Source organism: Microcaecilia unicolor, chromosome 10, assembly GCF_901765095.1.
Source record: "Microcaecilia unicolor chromosome 10, aMicUni1.1, whole genome shotgun sequence".
NCBI lineage: Eukaryota > Metazoa > Chordata > Amphibia > Gymnophiona > Siphonopidae > Microcaecilia > Microcaecilia unicolor.
The window spans coordinates 99,578,137-99,601,893 of NC_044040.1; the positions used below are offsets into that span (position 1 = coordinate 99,578,137).

At 51.7% G+C, this 23,757-nt stretch overlaps 1 protein-coding gene across 1 annotated transcript in view; it reads right to left on the minus strand.

Moving 5' to 3' along the window:
• BRAF (B-Raf proto-oncogene, serine/threonine kinase) overlaps window positions 1–23,757 on the minus strand; it is a 1,688,602-nt gene that overhangs the window by 183,330 nt on the left and 1,481,515 nt on the right. Inside the window, exon 15 of the mRNA XM_030216338.1 lies at window positions 10,019–10,153. Coding sequence (XP_030072198.1) covers window positions 10,019–10,153 — 135 coding nt within the window. The remainder of the gene's footprint in view (window positions 1–10,018; window positions 10,154–23,757) is intronic.

A 23,757-nucleotide genomic window follows, 5' to 3' on the forward strand; every position in this document is an offset into this window, starting at 1 on the left:
TGAAATATGTCAGCTTTTTGAAATGTGCATCTGTGATATTTTGCCTGTAAATTTCAATTCCTTCCTCCATATTAGCATATTCATTTGCATATGTATATATGCAAATGAATATGCTAATATGCTCCGCCCATCCTTTGCCCCCCCCCCAAATGAAACAGTCAAACTACGCCTATGCTCCCACCCAAAAAAAAAACAATTTAAAAAACATTTTTTGCCAGCCTCTATGCCAGCCTCAAATGTCATACCCAGCTCCATGACAGCAGTATGCAGGTCCCTGGAGCAGTTTTTAGTGGGTGCAGTGCACTTCAGACAGGCGGACCCAGGCCCATCCCCCCCTACCTGTTACACTTGTGGTGGTAAACGTGAGCCCTCCAAAACCCACCCGAAACCCAGTGTACCCACATGTAGGTGCCCCCCTTCATCCTTAAGGGCTATGGTAGTGGTGTAGAGTTGTGGGTAGTGGGTTTTGGGGGGGCTCAGCACACAAGGTAAGGGAGTATTGCAGCTGGGAGCAATTTGTGATGTCCACTGCAGTGCCCCCTAAGGTGCCCAGTTGGTGTCCTGGCATGTGAGGGGGACCAGTGCCCTACGGATGCTAGCTCCTCCCACAACCAAAAGCCTTGAATTTGGTCATTTTTGAGATGGGCGACCTCGGTTTGAATTATAGGCGAAAACCGAGGCCGCCCATCTCTATGGTCAGCAATCTCAACATTTAGGTCGACCTAAATGTTGAGATTTGGCCGGCCCCGACCGTATTATCGAAACAAAAGATGGCCGCCCATCTTGTTTCGATAATATGGGTTGTCCCACCCCTTTACGGAACTGTCCTTAGAGATGGGCGCCCTTATAGATGGGTGCCCCGTTCAATTATGCCCCTCTGTATCCCTAGATAACGAATTTGGTGTGGCGCCCATTTAAACTCATACCTTTCTCTTACCTCTCGCACCTCCTCCTCACTTAAAGATATACCCAACAATTCACTTTTGTCCATATTCACCCACAAGCCCGCATACTTCCCAAACTCCCCAAAGATCCCCTGAATCACTGCAAGAGTCCTCCTCGGGTGTTCCACATATATGAACATATCGTCCGCAAACAAAGCAATACAATGCTCTCTTCCCCCAATCCTAATCCCCCGCACCCCTGGATGGCCGCGGGTCAACTCCACCAATGGCTCTATGTACAAAGCAAAAAGAAGCGGTGAAAGCGGACATCCCTGTCTGGTCCCTCTACCTACAGTGGTGGAAATAAGTATTTGATCCCTTGCTGATTTTGTAAGTTTGCCCACTGACAAAGACATGAGCAGCCCATAATTGAAGGGTAGGTTATTGGTAACAGTGAGAGATAGCACATCACAAATTAAATCCGGAAAATCACATTGTGGAAAGTATATGAATTTATTTGCATTCTGCAGAGGGAAATAAGTATTTGATCCCCCACCAACCAGTAAGAGATCTGGCCCCTACAGACCAGGTAGATGCTCCAAATCAACTCGTTACCTGCATGACAGACAGCTGTCGGCAATGGTCACCTGTATGAAAGACACCTGTCCACAGACTCAGTGAATCAGTCAGACTCTAACCTCTACAAAATGGCCAAGAGCAAGGAGCTGTCTAAGGATGTCAGGGACAAGATCATACACCTGCACAAGGCTGGAATGGGCTACAAAACCATCAGTAAGACGCTGGGCGAGAAGGAGACAACTGTTGGTGCCATAGTAAGAAAATGGAAGAAGTACAAAATGACTGTCAATCGACAAAGATCTGGGGCTCCACGCAAAATCTCACCTCGTGGGGTATCCTTGATCATGAGGAAGGTTAGAAATCAGCCTACAACTACAAGGGGGGAACTTGTCAATGATCTCAAGGCAGCTGGGACCACTGTCACCACGAAAACCATTGGTAACACATTACGACATAACGGATTGCAATCCTGCAGTGCCCGCAAGGTCCCCCTGCTCCGGAAGGCACATGTGACGGCCCGTCTGAAGTTTGCCAGTGAACACCTGGATGATGCCGAGAGTGATTGGGAGAAGGTGCTGTGGTCAGATGAGACAAAAATTGAGCTCTTTGGCATGAACTCAACTCGCCGTGTTTGGAGGAAGAGAAATGCTGCCTATGACCCAAAGAACACCGTCCCCACTGTCAAGCATGGAGGTGGAAATGTTATGTTTTGGGGGTGTTTCTCTGCTAAGGGCACAGGACTACTTCACCGCATCAATGGGAGAATGGATGGGGCCATGTACCGTACAATTCTGAGTGACAACCTCCTTCCCTCCGCCAGGGCCTTAAAAATGGGTCGTGGCTGGGTCTTCCAGCACGACAATGACCCAAAACATACAGCCAAGGCAACAAAGGAGTGGCTCAGGAAGAAGCACATTAGGGTCATGGAGTGGCCTAGCCAGTCACCAGACCTTAATCCCATTGAAAACTTATGGAGGGAGCTGAAGCTGCGAGTTGCCAAGCGACAGCCCAGAACTCTTAATGATTTAGAGATGATCTGCAAAGAGGAGTGGACCAAAATTCCTCCTGACATGTGTGCAAACCTCATCATCAACTACAGAAGACGTCTGACCGCTGTGCTTGCCAACAAGGGTTTTGCCACCAAGTATTAGGTCTTGTTTGCCAGAGGGATTAAATACTTATTTCCCTCTGCAGAATGCAAATAAATTCATATACTTTCCACAATGTGATTTTCCGGATTTAATTTGTGATGTGCTATCTCTCACTGTTACCAATAACCTACCCTTCAATTATGGGCTGCTCATGTCTTTGTCAGTGGGCAAACTTACAAAATCAGCAAGGGATCAAATACTTATTTCCACCACTGTATATAGAAGGGAGAATAACTCCCATTTATATTTAGACAAGCTCTCGGCCTCTTGTACAGAGCTTCCAGCTACATACTAAAATTCCCCCCCAGCCCCATTCTTTCCAACACCACCCTCAGGAACCCCCAATTTACCCTATCAAAGGCCTTTTCCGCGTCCATGGCCAGTAGGGCTATTCCTGGTCTGAAGCTTTGAGTCTCACACAACAGGTGAAGTGTTCTTCTAATATTATCACCCACTTGTCTCCCTGGAATAAATCCCGATTGATCCGTGTGTATCAACTTGGGCAACAGCCTACCCAGTCTATTTGCCAATATCTTAGCTAAGATTTTTGCATCCACATTCAACAGGGAAATGGGTCTATAAGACCCACACAAAGTTGGGTCTTTACCTGGTTTAGGCAAGACCGTCACCCCTGCCTCTAACATTGATCTTGGGAGCTCCCGCCCCTCCAGTACTCCATTTCCCACCCTAAGCATTAAGGGGCTGAGTAGACTCTCAAAGTGTTTGTAAAACCGGCTTGTAAAACCATCCAACCCAGGGCCTTGCCATTAGGCAGTTTATTAATAACCCCCTGGGCCTCTCCTAATCTGATTGATTCCCCCATCCTTTGGCTGTCTGCCGCACTCAATTTATGTAAAAGAATCTGATCCAGATATCTTACCACTCTCTCCTCCGACTCCCCCTCTGTAGCTGCATATAGTTCTTGGCAATATTTTAAGAAGCACCCTTCAATGTCCGAATCTGCATATACCCAACCTCCCCTTTCGTCCTTTATTTTCTGTATCAAGGATCTCCCCCTCCGAGCTCTCAGACATCGGGCCAGCATAGCACTTGATCTGTTCGCAAACTCAAAATACTGCTGTTTGAGCCTCATTCTCATATATTCTACCTCTGCCATCTGGGCCTGGTCTAACTCCCCCCTGACTCTCTTCAGCTCAGCCCATACCCGGGGGGAGGGATTTCGCTGGTGCACCTTCTCCAACCTGTTCAAACTCTCATGCAAATTCATCAACCTGTGACCCCTCTCTCTTTTCTTCCGGGCTCCCCACTTAATCAAGACCCCCCGCACAACCGCCTTCAACGCAACCCTCAATACCCGTCATTTACCTCCCCTGTATCATTTAATCTGCAGTATTCTTGCACCGTCAACTGTATCTCCTCCCTCATCCTCTCATCCCCCAATAGAGATTCATTAAGTTTCCAAAAGCTAGTCCTCTTCTTGTGCCCCAGTCCTTTTACTTTTATTCAAACTGGAGCATGGTCTGAAATTTGAATGGGTTCTATTTCCGCCACCTCTACTATCTGCGCACTATTTCGATGAACCCACAACCCATCTATCCTGGTGTATGAACATGCCACATGGGAGTAAAACGTGTAGCCCCGTTGCACTCCGTGCAACATCCTCCAACAGTCCACCAACTCCATCTGTCTCAAAAATTTATGTAGTGCCTTTCTCCCAGGACCTGTCTTGTGCCCCCTCCCCCAGAGTGATCCAATCGGGCATCTGGGGCAATATTGAAATCTCTGCCCACAATCACCTGCCCTGCAAAACGTCCTTGAATCTCCTGCCATAAAGTATGATAAAATCCCCACTGCCCTACATTAGGGGCATAGATGTTAACCAACGTAATCTCCTTTCCCTGCAACAGTCCCCTAATGGCTACGCATCTCCCTGTTGTGTCCTTAAATTTGTTCGTAATGATCAACCCACATTTCTGCCCAATAAGGATGGCCACTCCTCCCGTCCTTTTCCCTCCCTCGCCCTGATGCACCATCACCTCCCTATAAGGTTTACCTCATAACAGATGCACATCCCTCAGTCTCAAGTGTGTCTCTTGCAAGAAGGTCACATCCCACTTCAGCCTATACAATTCCTTCATAACTCTACTTCGTTTTCCTTGGTTATTAAGACCATTAACATTCCAAGATACCACCTCTAATATCTCTCCTTCTCACTCCCCCTCCCCTCCCATAAATCCTCCCCTCCTTCTCTTGCCCATTCTCCCCCCTTTTCCCTTCCCCCTCCCCTCCCCCTCCATCCCCACTATCCCCATCCCTCCCCTCCCCCATCCCCCTCCCCTCGTGCTCGAATCGATCAGCCAAATAAAGAAGCACTTCCCTCTCCCCCCGAGGCCTCCACGCACCCCTAAACTCCCAAACCCCTCCCGTACAGAACCACATCTAGATATAGCCCTTACTCTATCCCTCCTTACTTCCCCCCCTTTTACCATACATTCAGACATCAGTTCCCTTCTACTTCCAATCCCACCCTCTCCTCTCTATTCCTAATGACCCATAGGTATCCCCCTCTCCTACCTGCCCTAATCCACCCCCAACTCCTTACAATTCCCACATAGGATCATCTCCTCACAAAATATTGCGAATATTCATTGTCCTTGCAATTTCACTATTCACATGTCTGCTCTCGCTCACTTTGGTTATCAGGAAGCCCTCTGGTCCACCTTCTTCCCACAAGCTGCCACCACCTGCCAAGCTGAATCCGTTCTGGGTTCTACCACCGACTGTGCCGGCTGCTTCCGGACTGGAACTCCCGCACAGCCCAGCGCTCTTAAAGCCTCCCACACTTCTTCCAGTGTCTTCACCTTCCTCGATTTTCCTTCCACCGTGAGCCACATTGCAAAGGGGAAAAGTCATCTGTATCGAATCCCCTTAGCTCGCATGAATCCTGTGACTTCCCTCAATGATCTGCGTTTTTGCAGCGTACTTCCAGCCAAATCTTGGTGCACTCCAATCCTATAATTTTTCCATTGAATCACTTTCTGTTGTCTTGCTTTAGACAGGATCATTTCTTTAGTAGGGAAATCCAGAAAACAAGCTATTATGTCCCTCGGGGCAGAATTGCGATGTGGCCCTGCACTGCGATGTACTCCTGCACACTCCCCTCATCCGAACTCAAAATATATTGGCACAGTTCTTTATTCACCACCTCACAGTTAGTAAAAATGTCCAGCTCCGGGATTCCTTTGAACCGCAGGTTATTGCGGCACAATCTGTTTTCCAGATCCTCCACCTGTTCCTTTAACTGCTAAATCTCTATTGCATCCACATGTGTCTCTGCCTGTTTTTTTTTTTTTTTTCATTTCTGCCTGGGCCATTTCCATCTTCTCCTCCACTTCATCCACACGAGACCCCAGGTCTCTGATCTCCGCCCGGATCTCTTTGAGAGAGCTTTGAATATCTTTTCGGACTCCCTCTATTTTGGACTTCAATTCAGTGGCGTAGCTAGGGTAGTTGACACCCGGGGCTGGTCATTTTTTAACCCCCCCCCCCCCCAATCCAGTACTAGGCATACCGAGAATACAAAACACTCACGACCTATAGAGCAATTCTACCATACCATAAGCAGTCGTTTCTAAGAGTCACACAAGGAAAAGGAAAGCATCTTAAGCACTACAGTGAGCACTAGAACATCAATTCACTTATTGTAAAACGAAACCGGACAGAATAGTAAAGATCGTCGATCCTGCACAGTCAATGCCAACTGAAAGCCATGTCTTTTTCACAAACACAGATACACCCTAATCCACTATAGAATAAGTAATCATAAACTTTCTATTTAGACAAAAATTAAACTGAACCCCCGATGCCAGACTCTGCATACAATGCAACACCACAGAAACAGAAAATGTCTCCTAGTACTGTGCAAAATACAAAGACAGCAGATGTAAATTTGAAAAAACTAACAAATACCAATCACCACTTTACAAATTAACAAATAGAAATAAAACAAATACAGAAAATAAAATAATACCATTTTATTGGACTAATACATTTAGCTTCCAGAGGCCAAAATCTCCTTCCTCAGGTCAATACAGTATAGTGCTGTTACAGTATCCTATCCTGATCTGAGGAAGGGGGTTTTGTTCTCTGAAAGTTAAGTCAAAATGTATTAAAATTAGTCCAATAAAAAGATTACCTTATTTACATGTTCTATTTATAAACATTTATTAACACAGCTAAAATACTATATCCTAAAGCAAAATAATAAAAATATATATTTACAGTTTGTTGTCTTTGGTTTCTGCTTTCCTCATCTTCTTTCCATCCAGCATCTGTCTTCGCTCTCTCTCTGCCATCCAGTGTCTGCCCTCTCTAATGTCTCTTCCATCCACATCTGCCCTCTATTTCTGCCCCTTCCATCCACCATCTGCCCCAATCTGCCATCTCTCTCTCCCCCTTCCATCCACCATCTGCCCTCTCTCTCTCCTTTCCCTCTAGCATTTGCCCTCTATCTCTGCCCCCTTCCATCCACTGTCTGCTCTTTCACTCCCTTCTATCCACTGTCTGCCCTTTCTCTCTGCTCCTTCGATTCACCATTTGCCCTCTCTCTTTCCCCCTCCCATCCATTCAGGGTCTGCCCTCCCTCTCACTCCCCATTCCATCCAGGATCTAGCCCCCCTCTCTCACTGCCCCCTCTTTTCGGCTCCCAGTTCCCACCTGTGGCTGCCCCTAGTTCCAGATCCATTGATTCTCCCATCCACCCCTGCCCTAGGCATGACCCCATTCTCCCTCCTGCTCACTTTTCAGACCCCAGTTCCAGCTCCATGCCCCTTCTCCCATCTGTCTCCCACCCAGTCCCTTCTGCTATCCAAGTGCCCCCCACCCTCACCCCATCTGTCTCCCATCCAGTCCCTTCTACCCATTCGAGTCCCCCTCACCCCATCTGTCTCCCACCCAGTCCCTTCTGCTATCCAAGTGCCACCCACCCTCACCCCATCTGTCTCCCACCCAGTCCCTTCTGCTATCCAAGTGCCCCCCACCCCATCTGTCTCCCACCCAGTCCCTTCTGCTATCCGAGTCCCCCCCACCTTCACCCCATCTGTCCCCCACCCTCACCCTGCCTCGTCTTCTCCCTGCCACCCGGTCTTTAAAAAGAAATTGCCGACGCGATAGCGAGCGCAGCACCTCGTGTGCAAGTAAAAGAAGCGGATCCGATCATCTCATTGGGCCTTCCTTCGCTGTCCCGCCCTAGAGGAAATAGGAAGTTGCGTCAGAGGAGGGCGGGACAGTGAGGGAAGGCCCAATGAGATGATCGGATCCGCTTCTTTTACTTGCACACGAGGTGCTGTGCTCGCTATCGCGTCGGTAATTTCTTTTTAAAGGGCTGGTGCGGGGGGGGGGGGGGGGGGGGGTGCGCCAGGAAGAAGAGCAGCGGGAGCAGCGGCACCCCCCTTTCTGGTGACACCCGGGGCGGACCGCCCCGCCCTTGCTACACCACTTCTTCAATTCCTTGAACCAGCCTACTACCTCCGCTTTCGTGATTTCTTCAGTGCTCTCAGGTACCTCTTTCTGGGGTTCCTCCTCGGAATCGGAGGGGATCACCTCCATCTTCTCATTTCTCTGATATGGTCCCCCCCGCCTCCGGCTGCACCTTTCCAGTCTGTTCCGCCATATATCGGAATCGCTCCTAATTCTTTTTTGGTGGCATCCTGTATTGCTCCTATCTTCTTCCTTGTTTGCTCAATAGTCCAATTTATCTTTCAGGGTGCCACCCTTTTACTATTCACCCCCGCGGGACTGCACCATAAAACAGCCCTCTCAGGCAATGACTTTCTGTCCTCGTTTTTATATCTTCTTTCTTCCAGCACTACCCTGAGGCAATTCAGATTGCAGCTGTCCCTGTAGCCCAGCTGCCCGAATCAGACAGCCTTATCAGCCAGAGACTCCTCACTGCCATGCTTGCTACCCGGCCGCCCGACCACACTTTTTTTTTCCTTTGAAGCACTTCAGTGGATGCACTCCAACTTTCTCTTCCCTTCGATTCCGCCTCTCCCTCCTGTACCTCCGCGGCCACTTCACTGCCGGTATGGCAATCCACTTCCCTCCACCACGCTCCGTCACACTATCGTGCTGCCATCCGCTCCCTTCATCCACACTCTCTACCTCCTACACAACCTACTCATGGTCTCCAACGTGGGGGAGGGGAAATCCACCGCGTCCACCTTCAGCGGCTCACACCGACTTCTCCAGACCTCCTCCGCCTCTCATCTCCCGCCCTAGCTGCAGGTGCAATTTTCACTCCTCGGAAGGGAGTCTGGAACCCTCGGGTCTGGGGGCCTCACTCAGGGCTCTATGGAGCTCACTCCACAGCGGCCATCTTAACCCGCGGCTCCACTGGAAGTCAAGACTGAGATTCTTATCTTTCTCATAAACTGAACTCTCCTCCCATTCTCTATTTTGGTGGCTAAGATTGTCATCCTTCCTGCCTCTTCAACTCGTAATCTGGGGTCATCTTTGACTTCTCGCTCTCTATCTCTGCACATATCCAATAGACTGCTAAAACCTGTTGTTTCTATAATTTCAACAAAATGTATCCTTTCCTTTCTGACCACACTACCAAAACCCTTATCTATTCTCTCATCACTTCCTGCTTAGACTACTGCAATCTGATCCTCACAGGTCTCCCTTTCCATCTATTCAAAATTCTGTTGCATGACCTCTCTTCCACCAATGTCACTACACTCATATAACCCATCTCCAAAAGTCACTCCCTTGGCTCTCTATCCTATTTCCATATACTGTTCAAACTTCTTTTACTGACTTACAAGTATATTTATTCTATAGCTTCTCAGTATATTTCTTCACATATCTCTCCTTACACCCCTCCCCGGAAATTCTGTTGTTCAAGTACGTCACTCATATCTGTACCCTTCTCTTCCACTGCCAACTCCATTCTCTGCACCATACACCAGAAATAGACTTCCTGAGTTAGTACATCATGCTCTGTCTCTGGCTCATTTCAAATCCAATCTAAAAGCCCACCCTTTTGAGGCTGCTTTTAACTCTTAACCTCTTATTCACCTGTTTAATACCCACATTTTAATCATCCCCATAATATATTAAAGCCCCTAATTTCTTTTTTTGTCCTGTTTGCCTGCTTTGGATAGATTGTAAGTTCTGTCAAGCATGGACTGTCTCTTTTGTGTTTGTTACAGTGATGCATTTGTCTAGTAGTGTTATAGAAATGAAAAGTAGTAGTAATACAAAGCAGAAGTAAATGATGTTTCAACTGAATAACTTATGATACAGTAAAATGCAATTCATGAGAAGTGTATCTTGAAGACATTCCTCTGCTTAATGACATAATCCATTAATAAAAGCCCAAGTGGATTATAATGCACTGGACTATTATATTGACTAATGTGAAGCATGAGCGGTTCTAACCTGTGGAAAGAGAGGCCGCTCATCTCTTTTCTTCTTCAGGCAATCTGCCATTAGTCTCTTCATGGCTTTGGGACAATTACTCCGCACTTTAATGAGATCTGGAGACAGGTAGCCTCGTCCCACCATAAAAATAATCTTTACAGTATGAGAGAGAGAGAGAGAGAGAGCGCATATTATGTATGATCTTCTTATGCTCTATAACACCAATGTGGCATACAGATATGAACTTTCTGTGACCTGGGATATCATTCAACAATTAGATGTAAGTTTTATGCCCTGAAATAACATATGTGAGTTTTCTGTTCATCCTGTCCATTGAGGGTATTAGCAGATTGTTTTTAAAACGTTTTTATGTTTTATGACTTATTAGGTTTTGTTATACCACCTTTTAATACCAAAATGTCAAAGAGGTAGAAAAAATAGTACAGATAGTAGAGCTGGTCTGTCTACCCATACCTAACACTGATCACCTTTCATTTTGCCCTGTACACTTCAAAAGGTGAGGAGAAAAATGAGTCGAGACTCTTATGAAATTTCCTGTGAGTGACCTCCAATCGCAGGCAAAGAGGCTTGGAGAATTCCTTTATTAAATAAAACGGAAAAACAATATTCAAGACATTGCATCATGCCGTTGTAAAACCAGCCCCACTACACTTTTATACAAAACCCGTCCCCCCCAAATCCCCCCCACACCATACATTCAAATCAACTTCAAGCGTACTTGCTTCCACCAAACCCCAAAATTATGTACCCCCCCCCCCCCCCCACCTTTTCCCAGCGTGCCAATTCCTGGACGGCTCGGACAACGTCCCAGGAAACCTGCTCAGCAGACCTGCACTCCTGGCGCATAGACACCCTGTATCGGGCCACCCCAGGCAGTACCTGATAATAACTGATATGAGGAAGGCGGTACCTGGCTCCAGCCGCCCCGACCCCTGCTGTCTCCCGTACACCCAGTCTGCATAGGTGTAGGACATGAAGCTGGGGATGGCCAACAAGGCGGCCACTCGTCCACAAACTGCTCTGGAGAATGGACACTCCATAAGGAAGTGGTCCATCGTCTCCAGCTGACCAGCACACTCCCCCCTCGGGCAGTTTCGGTCCTGCATGCTTCGGTACATATTTGCCCTAACATAAAATTTACCGTGAAGGGACAGTCAGGCAATGTCCCTGTACTTGTTCGGGAGTCGTCCAGATGAAATAAAGCGCAGGCCCTGCCTCAGCACGGGCCATGGAGCATCCCAGAGTCAGGGGAGATGAGAAATGCTGGGAGCGAACCCGCTCCACCCAGCTCTCCCTCTGCCCCGCCCTTATTTCCTCCCATGTAATGTCCCACAACCGGACCAGCTTTACTGAGGATTTGTAGTAGCCTACACCCTCCGGGAAACCCTTCCGCAACCTCCCCACCTTCCCCCCCCCCCCCCCACCAAGGGCCCCAAAATCCCTCCCACCACTGTACAACACTTTGTGCCCACCCTGGGGTCTCCGGCCCTCCCCCCCCCCCCCCCACCCAAGGTTAAACTGGATGAACAGGGAGGAGAATAGCAAGACAGGGTTTACCATCCCCACCCCCCCTTCCTCCCACGAACAGTAAGTAATATTGCATTTTACCGGGTTCATCCTGTTGCCCCACAAAAGTTGAAAAAACACGCTGTACAATGAAGTGAAATAGCATTCCGGCAAAAGGCAGATGTAACTCAAGAAGAGAAACATGGGGACTATCTGGGTCTTCAACAACCGGACCCTGTCTGCCATGGACATCCGCCACCCCTTCCAACGATCCACCTTTTCCCTTGCCTCCGATATCTTTTGCTCCCAACTCTTCCGCCCGTAATCCCCCCCCCCAAAAATACACTCCCAACACCCGCATTCTTTCAATCCCTGCAGGAAACCCGCCCCCTAGGTTAAATCGCCGTTCCTCTGGACCCACCCACAAGCTAGTACACTTACCCAGGTTTACCCGTGACCCCGATGCCTTGGAATATTCTTCAAGGGTCTCCCGCAGCATCCTCCCCTCCCTCTGGTCTGCCACCCAAACAGTGACATCGTCTGCATAAGCGATGACTCTCAATACGTTCCCTTTGCCAACCTCTACCCCACTGAGCCCTCTCTCACCCCCCTTCCCAGCCTCCGCACCAGGAGATCTATGGCGAAAGCGTACAGCAGGGGGCTCAATGGGCACCCCTGCCGTACCCCTGCCGTGACCCCCCCGCCCCCCTCCATCCATTCACCAGGGGAAAAAATCGCGCCCCAGCATACAACAGTTGCAGTTGTGCGATCCACTCCCCCGGGAAGCCATAGTGATCCAAGACCTTCCACAAGAACCCCCACTGCACTCGGTCGAAAGCCTTGTCCTGGTCCAAGGCCACGACCAACCTACCATCTCCCACCCGGCTATGTTCCAAGCCCTCCCTCACCCAGGCTACTGCCTCCAGCACCCCCCTTCCTGGGACCCCACACCTCTGCAGGACTGCCAGCACTTCACCGGAGACCTTCCTCATGCGAGCATGAAGCATGTGGGCGAAGATCTTCCGGTCGCTGTTCAATAGAGCTATTGGTTGCCAGTTCGCCACGTCTTGAGGATCCTTTCCTTTGCTAAGGAGGACCAATGCTGATCCTCCCATAGACTCCGGCAAGGATCCCCCTGTTCGCGCCTCCTTCCAGAGTTCCAGCAAGAGCGGCGCCAGCTGGTCCCTGAACCGTTGGTAAAACTCCGCCGGAAGTCCGTCCGGCCCTGGCGCTGTTCTGCGCCGCAAGGCCCCAATGGCCTCCTCCACCTCACCCAGCGTCCACGGCTGCATTAAGACCTGAAGATGTGGCCCCCAGTTACCCACCCCCGGGGTCCCCTCAATGTATCTTCCCATGGCCTCTGTCCCCAACTGTAGGTACAAGAAAACCCGCCCAAAATGCGTCCCCACCACCCGCAAAATACCTTCCCTGGACTCTTGGAGCACCCCCCCCCCCTCATCCCTAAACCCCACCACCACCCTCCTCTCCCTTCGTTCCTTGCAGCAGTCATACGGGTCCAGACCAAGCAGCTTCCCGAAGTCCCGCTCGTAGACGAGGGAAGAGTACCGGTTGTACTGTACTCTTTCAACCTCCTGCTGCAGTACCTCAATATCCTCCCTCCTCCCCCCCCCCCCCCCAGGAAATTAGATTATCCCGTCGCTTTCTCAGGGCGATCCCCAACCGGGTGGCCTCCCTTCCCTGCCGCCTTGCCTGACAGAGAAAAAACCCTCTGGTGGGTGTTTCAGTACTTCCCACCAGTCCCTGAGGGAAGGGAAGACACCCTGAATGGACACCTGGTCTGCTAGGAATTCCAGGTACTCCTGGTGCAACACCCCCTCCTTCAACCATTTGAGATTCAATCTCCACAACCCTTTCCCTAGCTTGCACGCCCCCCCTCCCCCCAACTCTATCATCACCATCCTGTGGTCAGAGAAATCTACTTTCACCACCCTAGGTGCCTGCCTACATGCCACTTCCCGAACTATAAACCGGTCAATTCTGCTCCTACAGGTGCCCCGTGAAAAGGTGAAACCCTTATTCCCACCACCAAGTGCGATATGTACATCCACCAGCCCTGCTCCTTTCATAATCCCCGCTAGTCGAACCCCATCATAACGTACTTGTGTTGCCCGCCCCCCACTATCCTCTTTCCGTAAGATAGTGTTGAAGTCTCCTCCCCACACCAACTGCCTTGAAGTGTATAGGTAAGGCTTAATTTTGTTAAACAATGCAGACCTTCCCTGTTTGCTTTGCGGTCCATATGCATTAATCACCCGCAAGGCCACCCCCCGCAATATTACGTCCAACACCAAACACCTACCAATACCCAGCTCCACCACCCTCTGAATCTCTACTTTATTGGTCTTAAAGAGGATGCCTATCCTCCATACCTCTCCCCGGCCAGACCCCAGATAGAGGGTCCCCATCTCCAGGCCCTCTTTGCCCGCCGAATGTCCTCCAGCGTCTGCAACCGGGTCTCCTGGAGGAGGAAACAGTCCGCCGCCACAGCAGAGAGGCCATCAAATACCAAGCTTCTTGCCCTCTGGGAGGCGACACTAGCCACATTAAGTGTGGAGAACACCAATAGCAGTTCCGCCATCAGTCCTTGCTACCACACCCCCCGCCTTCCTGGCTGCCTTCCCTCCTCTCCACACCATCATCCGCGGTCCCTTCCCCTCCACCCCCTTCTTCCTCCTTCGCCCAATCCCGGACCCCTAGCTTAAACATCCCTCCCCCCACCCTTGCTTTCTTCCTCCCTATCTTCTTTTTGTCTTCACCCACCTCCCTCCCTCCCTGGGGATCAGCAACCGACCTGCCCCCCTCCTCTCCCCCCTCTTCCACCCCTTCTACCTCCTCTTCTTCCACCCTTCCCATCAATCCCACCTCCGACCCTTCCTCCCTCCCCTCACGGGCCTGCATTACTACATCCTTTCTTACCTTCCTTTCCTCTTCCGCCCTCCCTGCATCAGCCGTCACCTCCCCCGATCCACCCACCTCCCCCCTACCTGTCCCTCAAAACCCTCCGCCCCCTTTTTCTCATTCCTCTTACCCGTTTTTCCCCTCACTCCTTCTCCCCTACCTCCCAACCCATCCTGCCGGCTACCCCATCCTCTACCTCCTCACCAGCCAGTTCCTCAACCCCTCCCTCGTCTTCCAAACCCCTGAATCTATTCCCTACTTCTATCCCCATTCCCACCCCCCTCCCCCCTTTCCTCTCCGTTGTTTCTTGGACACCCGCGTCCAGCCCTCATCCTCCCCTTCCTGTCGCTTCCGACCCTCCCCCAAGCCCCCCCCCCTCTGCCGGTCCCTGTCCTTCCCCGGACCCTTTCCCCCCGCCCCGGGAACCTGATCGTGGCCTGCTTCCCCTCCCCCCTCCCCCTGACCTGAACCATCCCTACCTATCTCCTCCTCTCCCCCATTATGGGAGGCCCAAGGGCAGGCTCGAAATGCATGCCCCAGACCCCCACACAAGTTGCACCGAATAGACATACAGGACTCCGTGGGATGCTCCTTAGACCCGCACTTTCCACACTGCACTACCGGGCATGACATACTAAAATGTCTAAATGACCTGCACTTGTGACACTGCCGTGGCTACCCCTTATAAAAGCAGAGAATCCGATCCCTGCCGATGAACGCCGCGGAGGGAATGTGCTGGGTGACATGCCCTGCCTGCCTCAGCCTAACCTGCGCACCCCAACCTCCCGACCACACCCTACTGGGGTCCGGGAGTTTGGACAAGGGGGTACGCAATTCTGCATACCGTTGTAGCCAGAAGGCCAGGTCCGCCCCTGATAGAGACTCATTTCGAACCAGCAGGGTTACCTGCACCAGGTCGGGTCTGCTGATCGGTACAGCCCGGTAGTTCTTCCAGTCCCCACTCCCCCCGTACCCCTTCGTATCTCTCCCAGAAGACCTCCATGCCTCGCTGGGTTAGAAAGCTAACATTGTATTCTGGTATATTCACCGGATGAGTACAGGCATAGAGGTCCTCTGGGAGGAATCCTAGACCCAGGACCAATCTCAGGACTGCATCCCTGCTTGGCATCCCCCCTCCCCCACCCATCTCAATTGTACCACATTCCTCCTTTTGGGAACCTGGCCTCCCCCCCACTCTTCCCCACTGCCCCCTACCCCCCTAGTTCCCCTGAGCCCGCCTCCCCCACCCACCACCACCACAAAGGATGGACCCCCCCACCGTCCCCCCCTTCTCCAGTGCGGGGACCCCCCCCCCCGCTCCTGATGCACCATATCCTCCTTCTCTTGCCTTCCCCCTTTCTCAGCCTCCCTCCCCTCCCTCCCTATCCCTCCCCCCAACATGCCTTGTACCCCTTCAACCAGCAAACCTTGGTCCCCTGCACCCCCCACCCCCCCGAGCACTCGTATCCCCTGCAGTCACAGTGTCCATCAGTTCAATGCCTCCTGCAACAGAAACCCTGCCTGTCTCCCCATCGATTTGGTCCGTAGGAACTTTGAGAGCAGGTTCCCCTATATAACTGGTCCCCTCCCAGTGCCCCTGCCCCCCTCCCCCTCCCATCGAACCAACCCCTTCCCCCAGAGCCAACCCCCCCCCCATGGCTCGCCCCCCCCCCCCCGCTGCCTGGCCGGAATCAGAATCCCTGTTACCACCAGTTAAGTTTACGTCTGGTGCGCATGGCAAGGCAAGCACCCCTCCCTCCCGCCCAAAACCTGCTCTCTGGACCGGGTCCCTTTTTCCCCCAACGTTCTGCTCCATTGGCTCCTCCAGCCCCGCTGTTTCGCCAAGCGGGCGGGTTTCCCACACTCCAGAAGTGCCTGCCCTCTCACAAATGGGGAATCCTCTGGCGCTGCAGCTATTTCCCCTGCCAGCCTTTGTAGCTATTCTGCAGTCTTTCCTGCTCCCACTGCCCGATTGGCTGGAGCCTCTTGCTCTGCTGCCAGGCCGGTTTGTTGCAAACACTCCTGATCCTCCTGTACCTTCTTCATCGAGAACCCCTCCTTTTCCCCTGCTGTTCGTCCAGCTGCAGCACTCTCTTTCACCAGGTTTTCCTCTGCTAAAACCTCACCATTCTCAGTCTTTGGCAGTGCTGCAGCCTACCTGGCTGTGACCTCCAGCCCCTCAGTGCTGTGTGGGCGGGGCCTCCCCAACTGCAATGGAGTCAGTGTTTGTCTCCTGCTCTCAACTCCTGCTGCAGGCAATGGGCATAAAACCTGTGGCTGCAACTGCCTCTGCTGACCTCTTGCTCAGGTAAGTTTTTTATTTCTGCTTCCACCATCACTGGTGTAGAAAAGAGTCTCTCCTGAACTTCCATCCCCTGTTTCTACAAGATGAAAAATCTGAGTTTTAAAACTTTTTTCCTGTTCAGTTTTTCCAACCTCAGGTTCCCTTAACGAGGATGCCTCTCCAGCCCCACCAGCTGCCAGAAGGGACCCAGACTGACTAGCAAGGTACTGCATATACTGTAATATCTTTTGGGTACTGGGCCCAGGAAGCTCCTCTGGCCCCTGGGTGTTCTGGGGTCCAAGGTCTGAGCTCCTACTCTCCTTCTCAGTTTGCTGTTGTGACTGTTTGAAGGTTGTCAGGGCCTTTCCCCCCGAGGCCATTCTTTCTCGGTTGATGTAAACTTCTCTCATAGGGTTCCCAGGGCCCTTTTTCAATGCCCCCAGCAAATGTTCTTTCTTTTGAAGAAGCTTGAGTAAACGGGTTACCTCCTTTGTATAAGTCTTGCGGTGCTCCACTGGGGCTAGTTTGCACAGGGCTTTTGCCATTTTAACACGTTTCCCCAACTCCATCACCTCTTTTTCTGTGCTTTTTATCTTTCTCACCGTTTTAATCAGGCCACTGTTCAGGTCCTCTGGATCCTGACAATAGTCCGTGAAATCTTCCTCCTCTGAGGAGTCACTGTCCTCCTCCTCTGACATCGGTAGGGCCTCCCGGCAGATCTCCATTACCTCTGCTCTTTCCTCCCTCTCCTTCTCCGATCTGCTGTTCTCTGGGGCCTCCCCCAACTCTCTCCCCCCCTTACCTGCTAGATAGCGTGCCACTGTGAGGGGGGTACCGGTCTGGGTTCCTCCCGTGGAAGCCTGCACTCTTCGATCCACAGGGCTCCTTTCCCTCCTTTCTGGAGCCCTGCCAGAGAGGGAACTACTTCTCCTGGCCTTCTGGTCCCTGGCCCCAGGAGACCCCCTGGCCTGGGGCTTTCCTGAGGACCGCTCCCCAGGGACCTTCCTCATTTCTGGGGAAGGAGCTAGGCCTCACTCCCTTCCCCCCGGAAGCCTGCAGAGCCTCTGGCAGCACTTCCTCCTCCTTCCAAGTCTCAACAGCAACTAACTTGGAATGCCCTCCCGCAGGAGGTGGTGGAGATGAAAACAGTAACGGAATTCAAAAATGCTTGGGATAAACATAAAGGAAACCTGTTCAGAAGGAAGGGATCCTCAGAAGTTTAGCGGAGATTGGGTGGCGGAGCCGGTGGTAGGGGGTGGGGCTGGTGGTTGGGAGGTGGGGCTAGTGCTGGGCAGACTTCTACGGTCTGTGCTGTGAGGATGGCAGATACTAATCAAGGTCAGGTATACACAAAAGGTAGCACATATGAGTTTATCTTGTTGGGCAGATTGGATGGCCCGTGTAGGTCGTTCTCTGCCATCATCTACTATGTTACTGTCCCGCTTATTTTTGAAGGAGAAGGGCGGCCATCTTCTGACACAAATCGGGAGATAGCTGGCCTTCTTCTAAGGCCGGCCAAATCGGTATAATCGAAAGCCGATTTTGGCTGGCTTCAACTGTCTTCCGTCACAGGGACGGCCAAATTCAAGGGGGCGTGTCGGCAGTGCATCAAAGGCGGGACAGAGGCGTGGTTAAGAGATGGCCGGACTTGGCCGATAATGGAAAAAAGAAGGCCGGCCTGATGAGCATTTGGCCGGCTTTACTTTGGTCCCTTTTTGTTCACGACCAAGCCTTGAAAAGGTGCCCGAACTGACCAGATGACCACCGGAGGGAATCGGGGATCACCTCCTCTTACTCCCCCAGTGGTCACCAACCCCCTTCCACCCAAAAAATAAAAAACATTGTTTTGCCAGCCTCAAATGTCATACCCAGCTCCATCACAGCAGTATGCAGGTCCCTGGAGCAGTTTTTAGTGGGTACTGCAGTGCACTTCAGGCAGGCGGACCCAGGCCCATCCCCCCTACCTGTTACACTTGTGGTGGTAAATGGGAGCCCTCCAAAACCCATCCGAAACCCACTGTACCCACATCTAGGTGACCCCTGTTACCCTTAAAGGGCTATGGTAGTGTTGTACAGTTGTGGGTAGTGGGTTGTGGGGGCTCAGCACCCAAGTACTCCCTCAAAAAAAGCCCTGGTCTTTTTCCAGTGTGGCATTACTTATGTACTTATGACACAGTATGCATGTGAGTGATAGAAAGTGAGTATGTGTGAGACAGTGAGTGAGTGTATGTGTGAGAGAGAGAGTATCTGTGACAGAGATAGTGAGAATCTGTGAGAGAGACAGATTCAGAGTGTGTGATAGAGAGAGACAGTGTCTGTGAGAGAGAGTGTAAGATAGGAAGACACAGAGTGTGTGTTTCTGTGTGTCTCAGTGAGAGAGAAAGATTTTCAATTTGCACTAAGATGAACTCTTACGGAGTTGGTCTTGAGGCCAGACTCTGATAAGTGTAGAAGGTATTCAAGCAGGGTCTGTGTAGGACAAGAGCGAGGATCTAGGGCCTTGCTGTCACACCAGACGGCAAACCTCCTCCATTTGAAAGAGTAACACCTCTTCGTGGAATCTTTTCTGGAAGCAAGCAAGACTCGGGAGACATCCTCAGAAAGACCCAAGGAGGCGAAGTCTACATCCTCAACATCCAGGCTGTGAGAGCCAGAGAGTGGAGGTTGGGATGCAGAAGCGACCCCTCGTTCTGAGTGATGAGGGTTGGAAAACACTCCAATCTCCACGGTTCTTCGGAAGACAACTCCAGAAGGAACCAAATCTGACGTGGCCAAAAAGGCGCGATCAGAATCATGGTCCCACAGTCTTGCTTGAGTTTCAGCAAAGTCTTCCCCACCAGAGGTATGGGAGGAAACGCATACAGGAGGCCCTTGCCCCAATGCAGGAGAAAGGCATGCGATGCTAGTCTGCCATGGGCCTGAAGTCTGGAACAGAACTGAGGGGCCTTGTGATTGAGCTGAGTGGCAAAAAGATCCAGCAAAGAAGGATCTTGCGGACAATGCCCGAGTTGAGCGATTACTCGTGAGGTTGCATTATCCAGCTCAATCTGTCGGCCAGACTGTTGTTTATGCCTGCCAGATACATGGCTTGGAGAAGCATGCCTTGCTGGCATGCCCAAAGCCACACCTGGACGGCTTCCTGACACAGGGGGCGAGATCCGGTGCCCCCCTGCTCATGGCAACCTGATTGTCCGAATTTGAATAACTTGATAGGAAAGCCAATCTCTGAAAGCCTTTAGAGCATTCCAGACCGCTCGCAACTCCAGGAGATTGATCTGAAGACCCGATTCCTGGAGGGACCAAACTCCCTGGGTGTGAAGCCCATCTACCTGTGCTCCCCACCCCAGGAGGGATGCATCCGTTGTCCGCACTTGTTGTGGCTGAGGAATTTGAAAAGGACATCCCAAGGTCAAATTGGATCGAATCGTCCACCACCGAAGGGAATTGTGAAAGGCGGTGGACAGCTGGATCACATCCTCTAGGTTCCCTGCAGCTTGATACCACTGGAAAGCTAGGGTCCATTGAGCTGATCTCATACGAAGACGAGCCATGGGAGTCACATGAACTGTGCAGGCCATATGGCCTAGAAGCCTCATCATCTGCCGAGCTGTGATCTGCTGATACGCTCTGGCCATGGAAACAAGAGACAGAAGGTTGTCTGCTCTCGCCTCGGGGAGATAGGCATGAGCCGCCTGTGAGTCCAACAGAGCTCCTATGAATTCTAGTTTTTGAACTGGAAGAAGATGGGACTTTGGATAATTTAGAACAAACCTCAATAGCTCCAGGAGTTGAATAGTCATCTGCATGGACTGTAGAGCTCCTGTCTCGGAGGTGTTCTTTACCAGCCAATCGTCGAGGTAAGGGAGCACATGCACCCCCAGTCTGCGTAGTGACGCTGCAACCACCGCTAGGCATTTTGTAAACACCCTGGGCGCAGACATGTGACCAAAGGGCAGCACACAATACTGGAAGTGTTGTGTTCCCAGACGGAATCGAAGATACTTCCTTTAAGTCCAGATAGCATAGCCAATCGTTTTCCTGAATCATGGGAAGAAGGGTGCCCAGGGAAAGCATCCTAGGCCCTTAGGTCTAGGATGGGATGCATCTCCCCCTGTTTTCTTTTGCACAAGAAAGTACCTGGAATAGAATCCCAGCCCTTCTTGCCCTGGTGGAACGGGCTCGACCACATTGGCGCTGAGAATGGCGGACAGTTCCTCTGCAAGTACCTGCCAGTGCTGGAAGCTGAAGGACTGAGCTCCCGGTGGGCAATTTGGAGGTCTGGAGATCAAATTGAGGGAGTACCCTAACCGGACTATTTGAAGAACCCACCAATCGGAGGTTATGAGAGGCCACCTTTAGTGGAAAAATTTTAACCTCCCCCCGACCGGTAGACCGTCCGGCACAGGTACTTTTATAGCAGCTATACTCATCTGGAGCCAGTCAAAAGCCCGTCCCTTGCTTTTGCTGGGGAGCTGCAGGGGCCGGTCTGGGCGCACGCTGTTGACGCGAACGAGCGCGCTGAGGCTGAGCCTGAGAAGGCTGTCGGGAAGACGGATTGTACCTTTCACTTATTGTAAGCATAGGGAGCAGTCCTCCTCCCCTGGAAAAAATGTCTACCTGTAGAGGTAGATGCTGAAGGCGCCCGGCGGGAGAGCTTGTCGAGGGCGGTTTCCCACTGGTGGAGCTGCTCTACCACCTGCTCGACTTTCTCGCCAAAAATAGTATCCCCCCCCCCCCCGGCAAGGAACATCCGTAAGCCGCTGCTGGGTTCGATTGTCCAGGTTTGAGGCGCGCAGCCATGAGAGTCTGCGCATCACTATACCTTGAGCAGCAGATCTGGATGCAACATCAAAAGTGTTGCAAGCACCCCAGGACAGGAATTTGCACCACGCCTTCAGCTGCCTGACCACCTCCTGAAAAGGCCTGGTGTGCTCCACAGGGAGCTTGTCCACCAAGTCCGCCAGTTGCTTCACATTGTTCCGCATGTGGATGCTCGTGTAGAGCTGGTAGACTGAATTTTGGACACGAGCATAGAGGACTGATAGGCCTTCCTCCCATAGGAGTCCAGGGTTCTAGATTTTCATCCCGGGGGCGCCGAGGCAAAATCTCTAGAACTCCTTGCTCTCTTGAGAGCGGAATCCACAACCATAGAATCGTGAGGTTACTGCGTTCTCATCAACTCAGGTTCTCCGTGAATCCGATATTGGGACTCAGCTGTTATGGGAATGGTGGGATTAGTTAGTGGTTTCATCCAGTTCCTAAGCAATGTCTCCTTAAGGACATTATGCAAAGGGACAGTGGATGACTCCTTAGGTGGTGAAGGATAGTCAAAAACCTCGAGCATCTCAGTCCTGGGCTCATCCACAGACACCGCAGGGAAGGGAATGCCCACAGACATTTCCCGGACAAATGAAGAGAAAGAAAGACTCTCCGGGGGAGAAAGCTTTCTTTCCGGTGAAGGAGTAGGATCAGAGGGAAGACCACAAGACTCCTCAGAAGATAAATATCTGGGATCCTCCTCTTCCTCCCACAAGGCATCCTCCTTGGTGTCGAACAAGAGTTCTCTGACTGAAGTCCAAAACCGGGCCCGTCTCAACGCCAAGGAACCCCGTCCTCGATGGCGATGCTGAGGTCGACTCCCATGCCGGCGGCGATGAAGCTTCCTCCAGCGATGTCGACGGGGAGTCAACCTGGGTGACAGCCGAGGCTGATGCCGCAAGCGGTACCGGCGTCGGGGACCGCACTACAGGCACAGAGCCAGCTGCCGCTTCCATCAACGGTACGGAAGGCGCAAGCACCCCCCGGTACCGGAACAGACTGATGGAGCAGCCCTTTCAGAGACCTGGGAAAATGGCTCGGATGTGCTCGTCCGCTGGGAAAGGCTGTGGGGCTGGTGCAGGAGTCGGAGGCAGAATCTGCAAAGGGCGAGGAGGCGGTACTGGGCTGTCCGATGACCGATGCACTGACACCTCTTTAATGGAGGGTGAGCGGTCCTCCCGGCGTCGACACTTCACGGGTGCCAAATCCTTCGATGCCCCGGAGCTCCAGGTACCATGTCTAGAAGGAGACTGATGGCGATGCTTCTTAGCCTTCGCTCGAGGCACGTCATCAGTTCTCCTTGGTACCGATGAGGAGGACATGGAATCCACACGCCTCCTCGGGGTCGGGTCCCAAAGGGGTCGGTCCCAGTGGGCCTGCACAGCAGGAGTCTTCGAGGCAGGTGGAGACCTACTCGATGGCTCACTGCTCCCAGCGTGTGGTGGTCTCCGGACAGCCATTACCTGCGCTCCCGATGTCAATGCCATCTCCAGTGCCGACACCGCCGACCTCGGTACCGATATCGACGTCGACGCCAAAGTCCCGGGCAAAGCTCCAAACAGACAGTCCCGCTGAGCTAATCTCGACACCTGTGTCCGTTTTTAAGGCTAAGACACAACTTACATGCGTCTGGGCGATGGTCGGGCCCAAGGCACTGACTACACCATGTGTGGGGGTCGGTACCTGAGATTGCCCGGTTGCATCGAGCGCACTTCTTGAAGCTGCTGGAAATCCACGATGTCATGGACGGAAAAATAGCGGCGGCGAAGTCAAAGTTCTTGATGGTGCCAAAAAGAAGGGCACAAAAATGAGAAACGCGTACGTGCGGCCTAAAGAGGGCCACAACGGAAACAAAAAAAAAATTAAGAGGGGACAAAACCTAAGAAATAAAGGAATAGTTTTTTTTTTAATAAAACAGCTCACCAGAGCTAAAAATGAAAGAAAAAAGGCGGGACCCCCCCCCCCCCCTCCCATGAAACAAAGGCTCTTTTCAGGGACGCACGGAGAGAGAGACCGCAAGCAGTCACTCCCTTACTGCGGAAAGAAAAAAACTGATCGGGACTCTCGCACACAGGCGGGAAGATGGCCGCGCATGCGCTCGAAGGATCTAACAAACTTTGTTGCTAGGAAGATTTTCATTCCTCGGGGCTGCCGTGGACGTCACCCAGGCATGAGAACAAGCAGCCTGCTTGTCCTCGAAGAAAAGCTT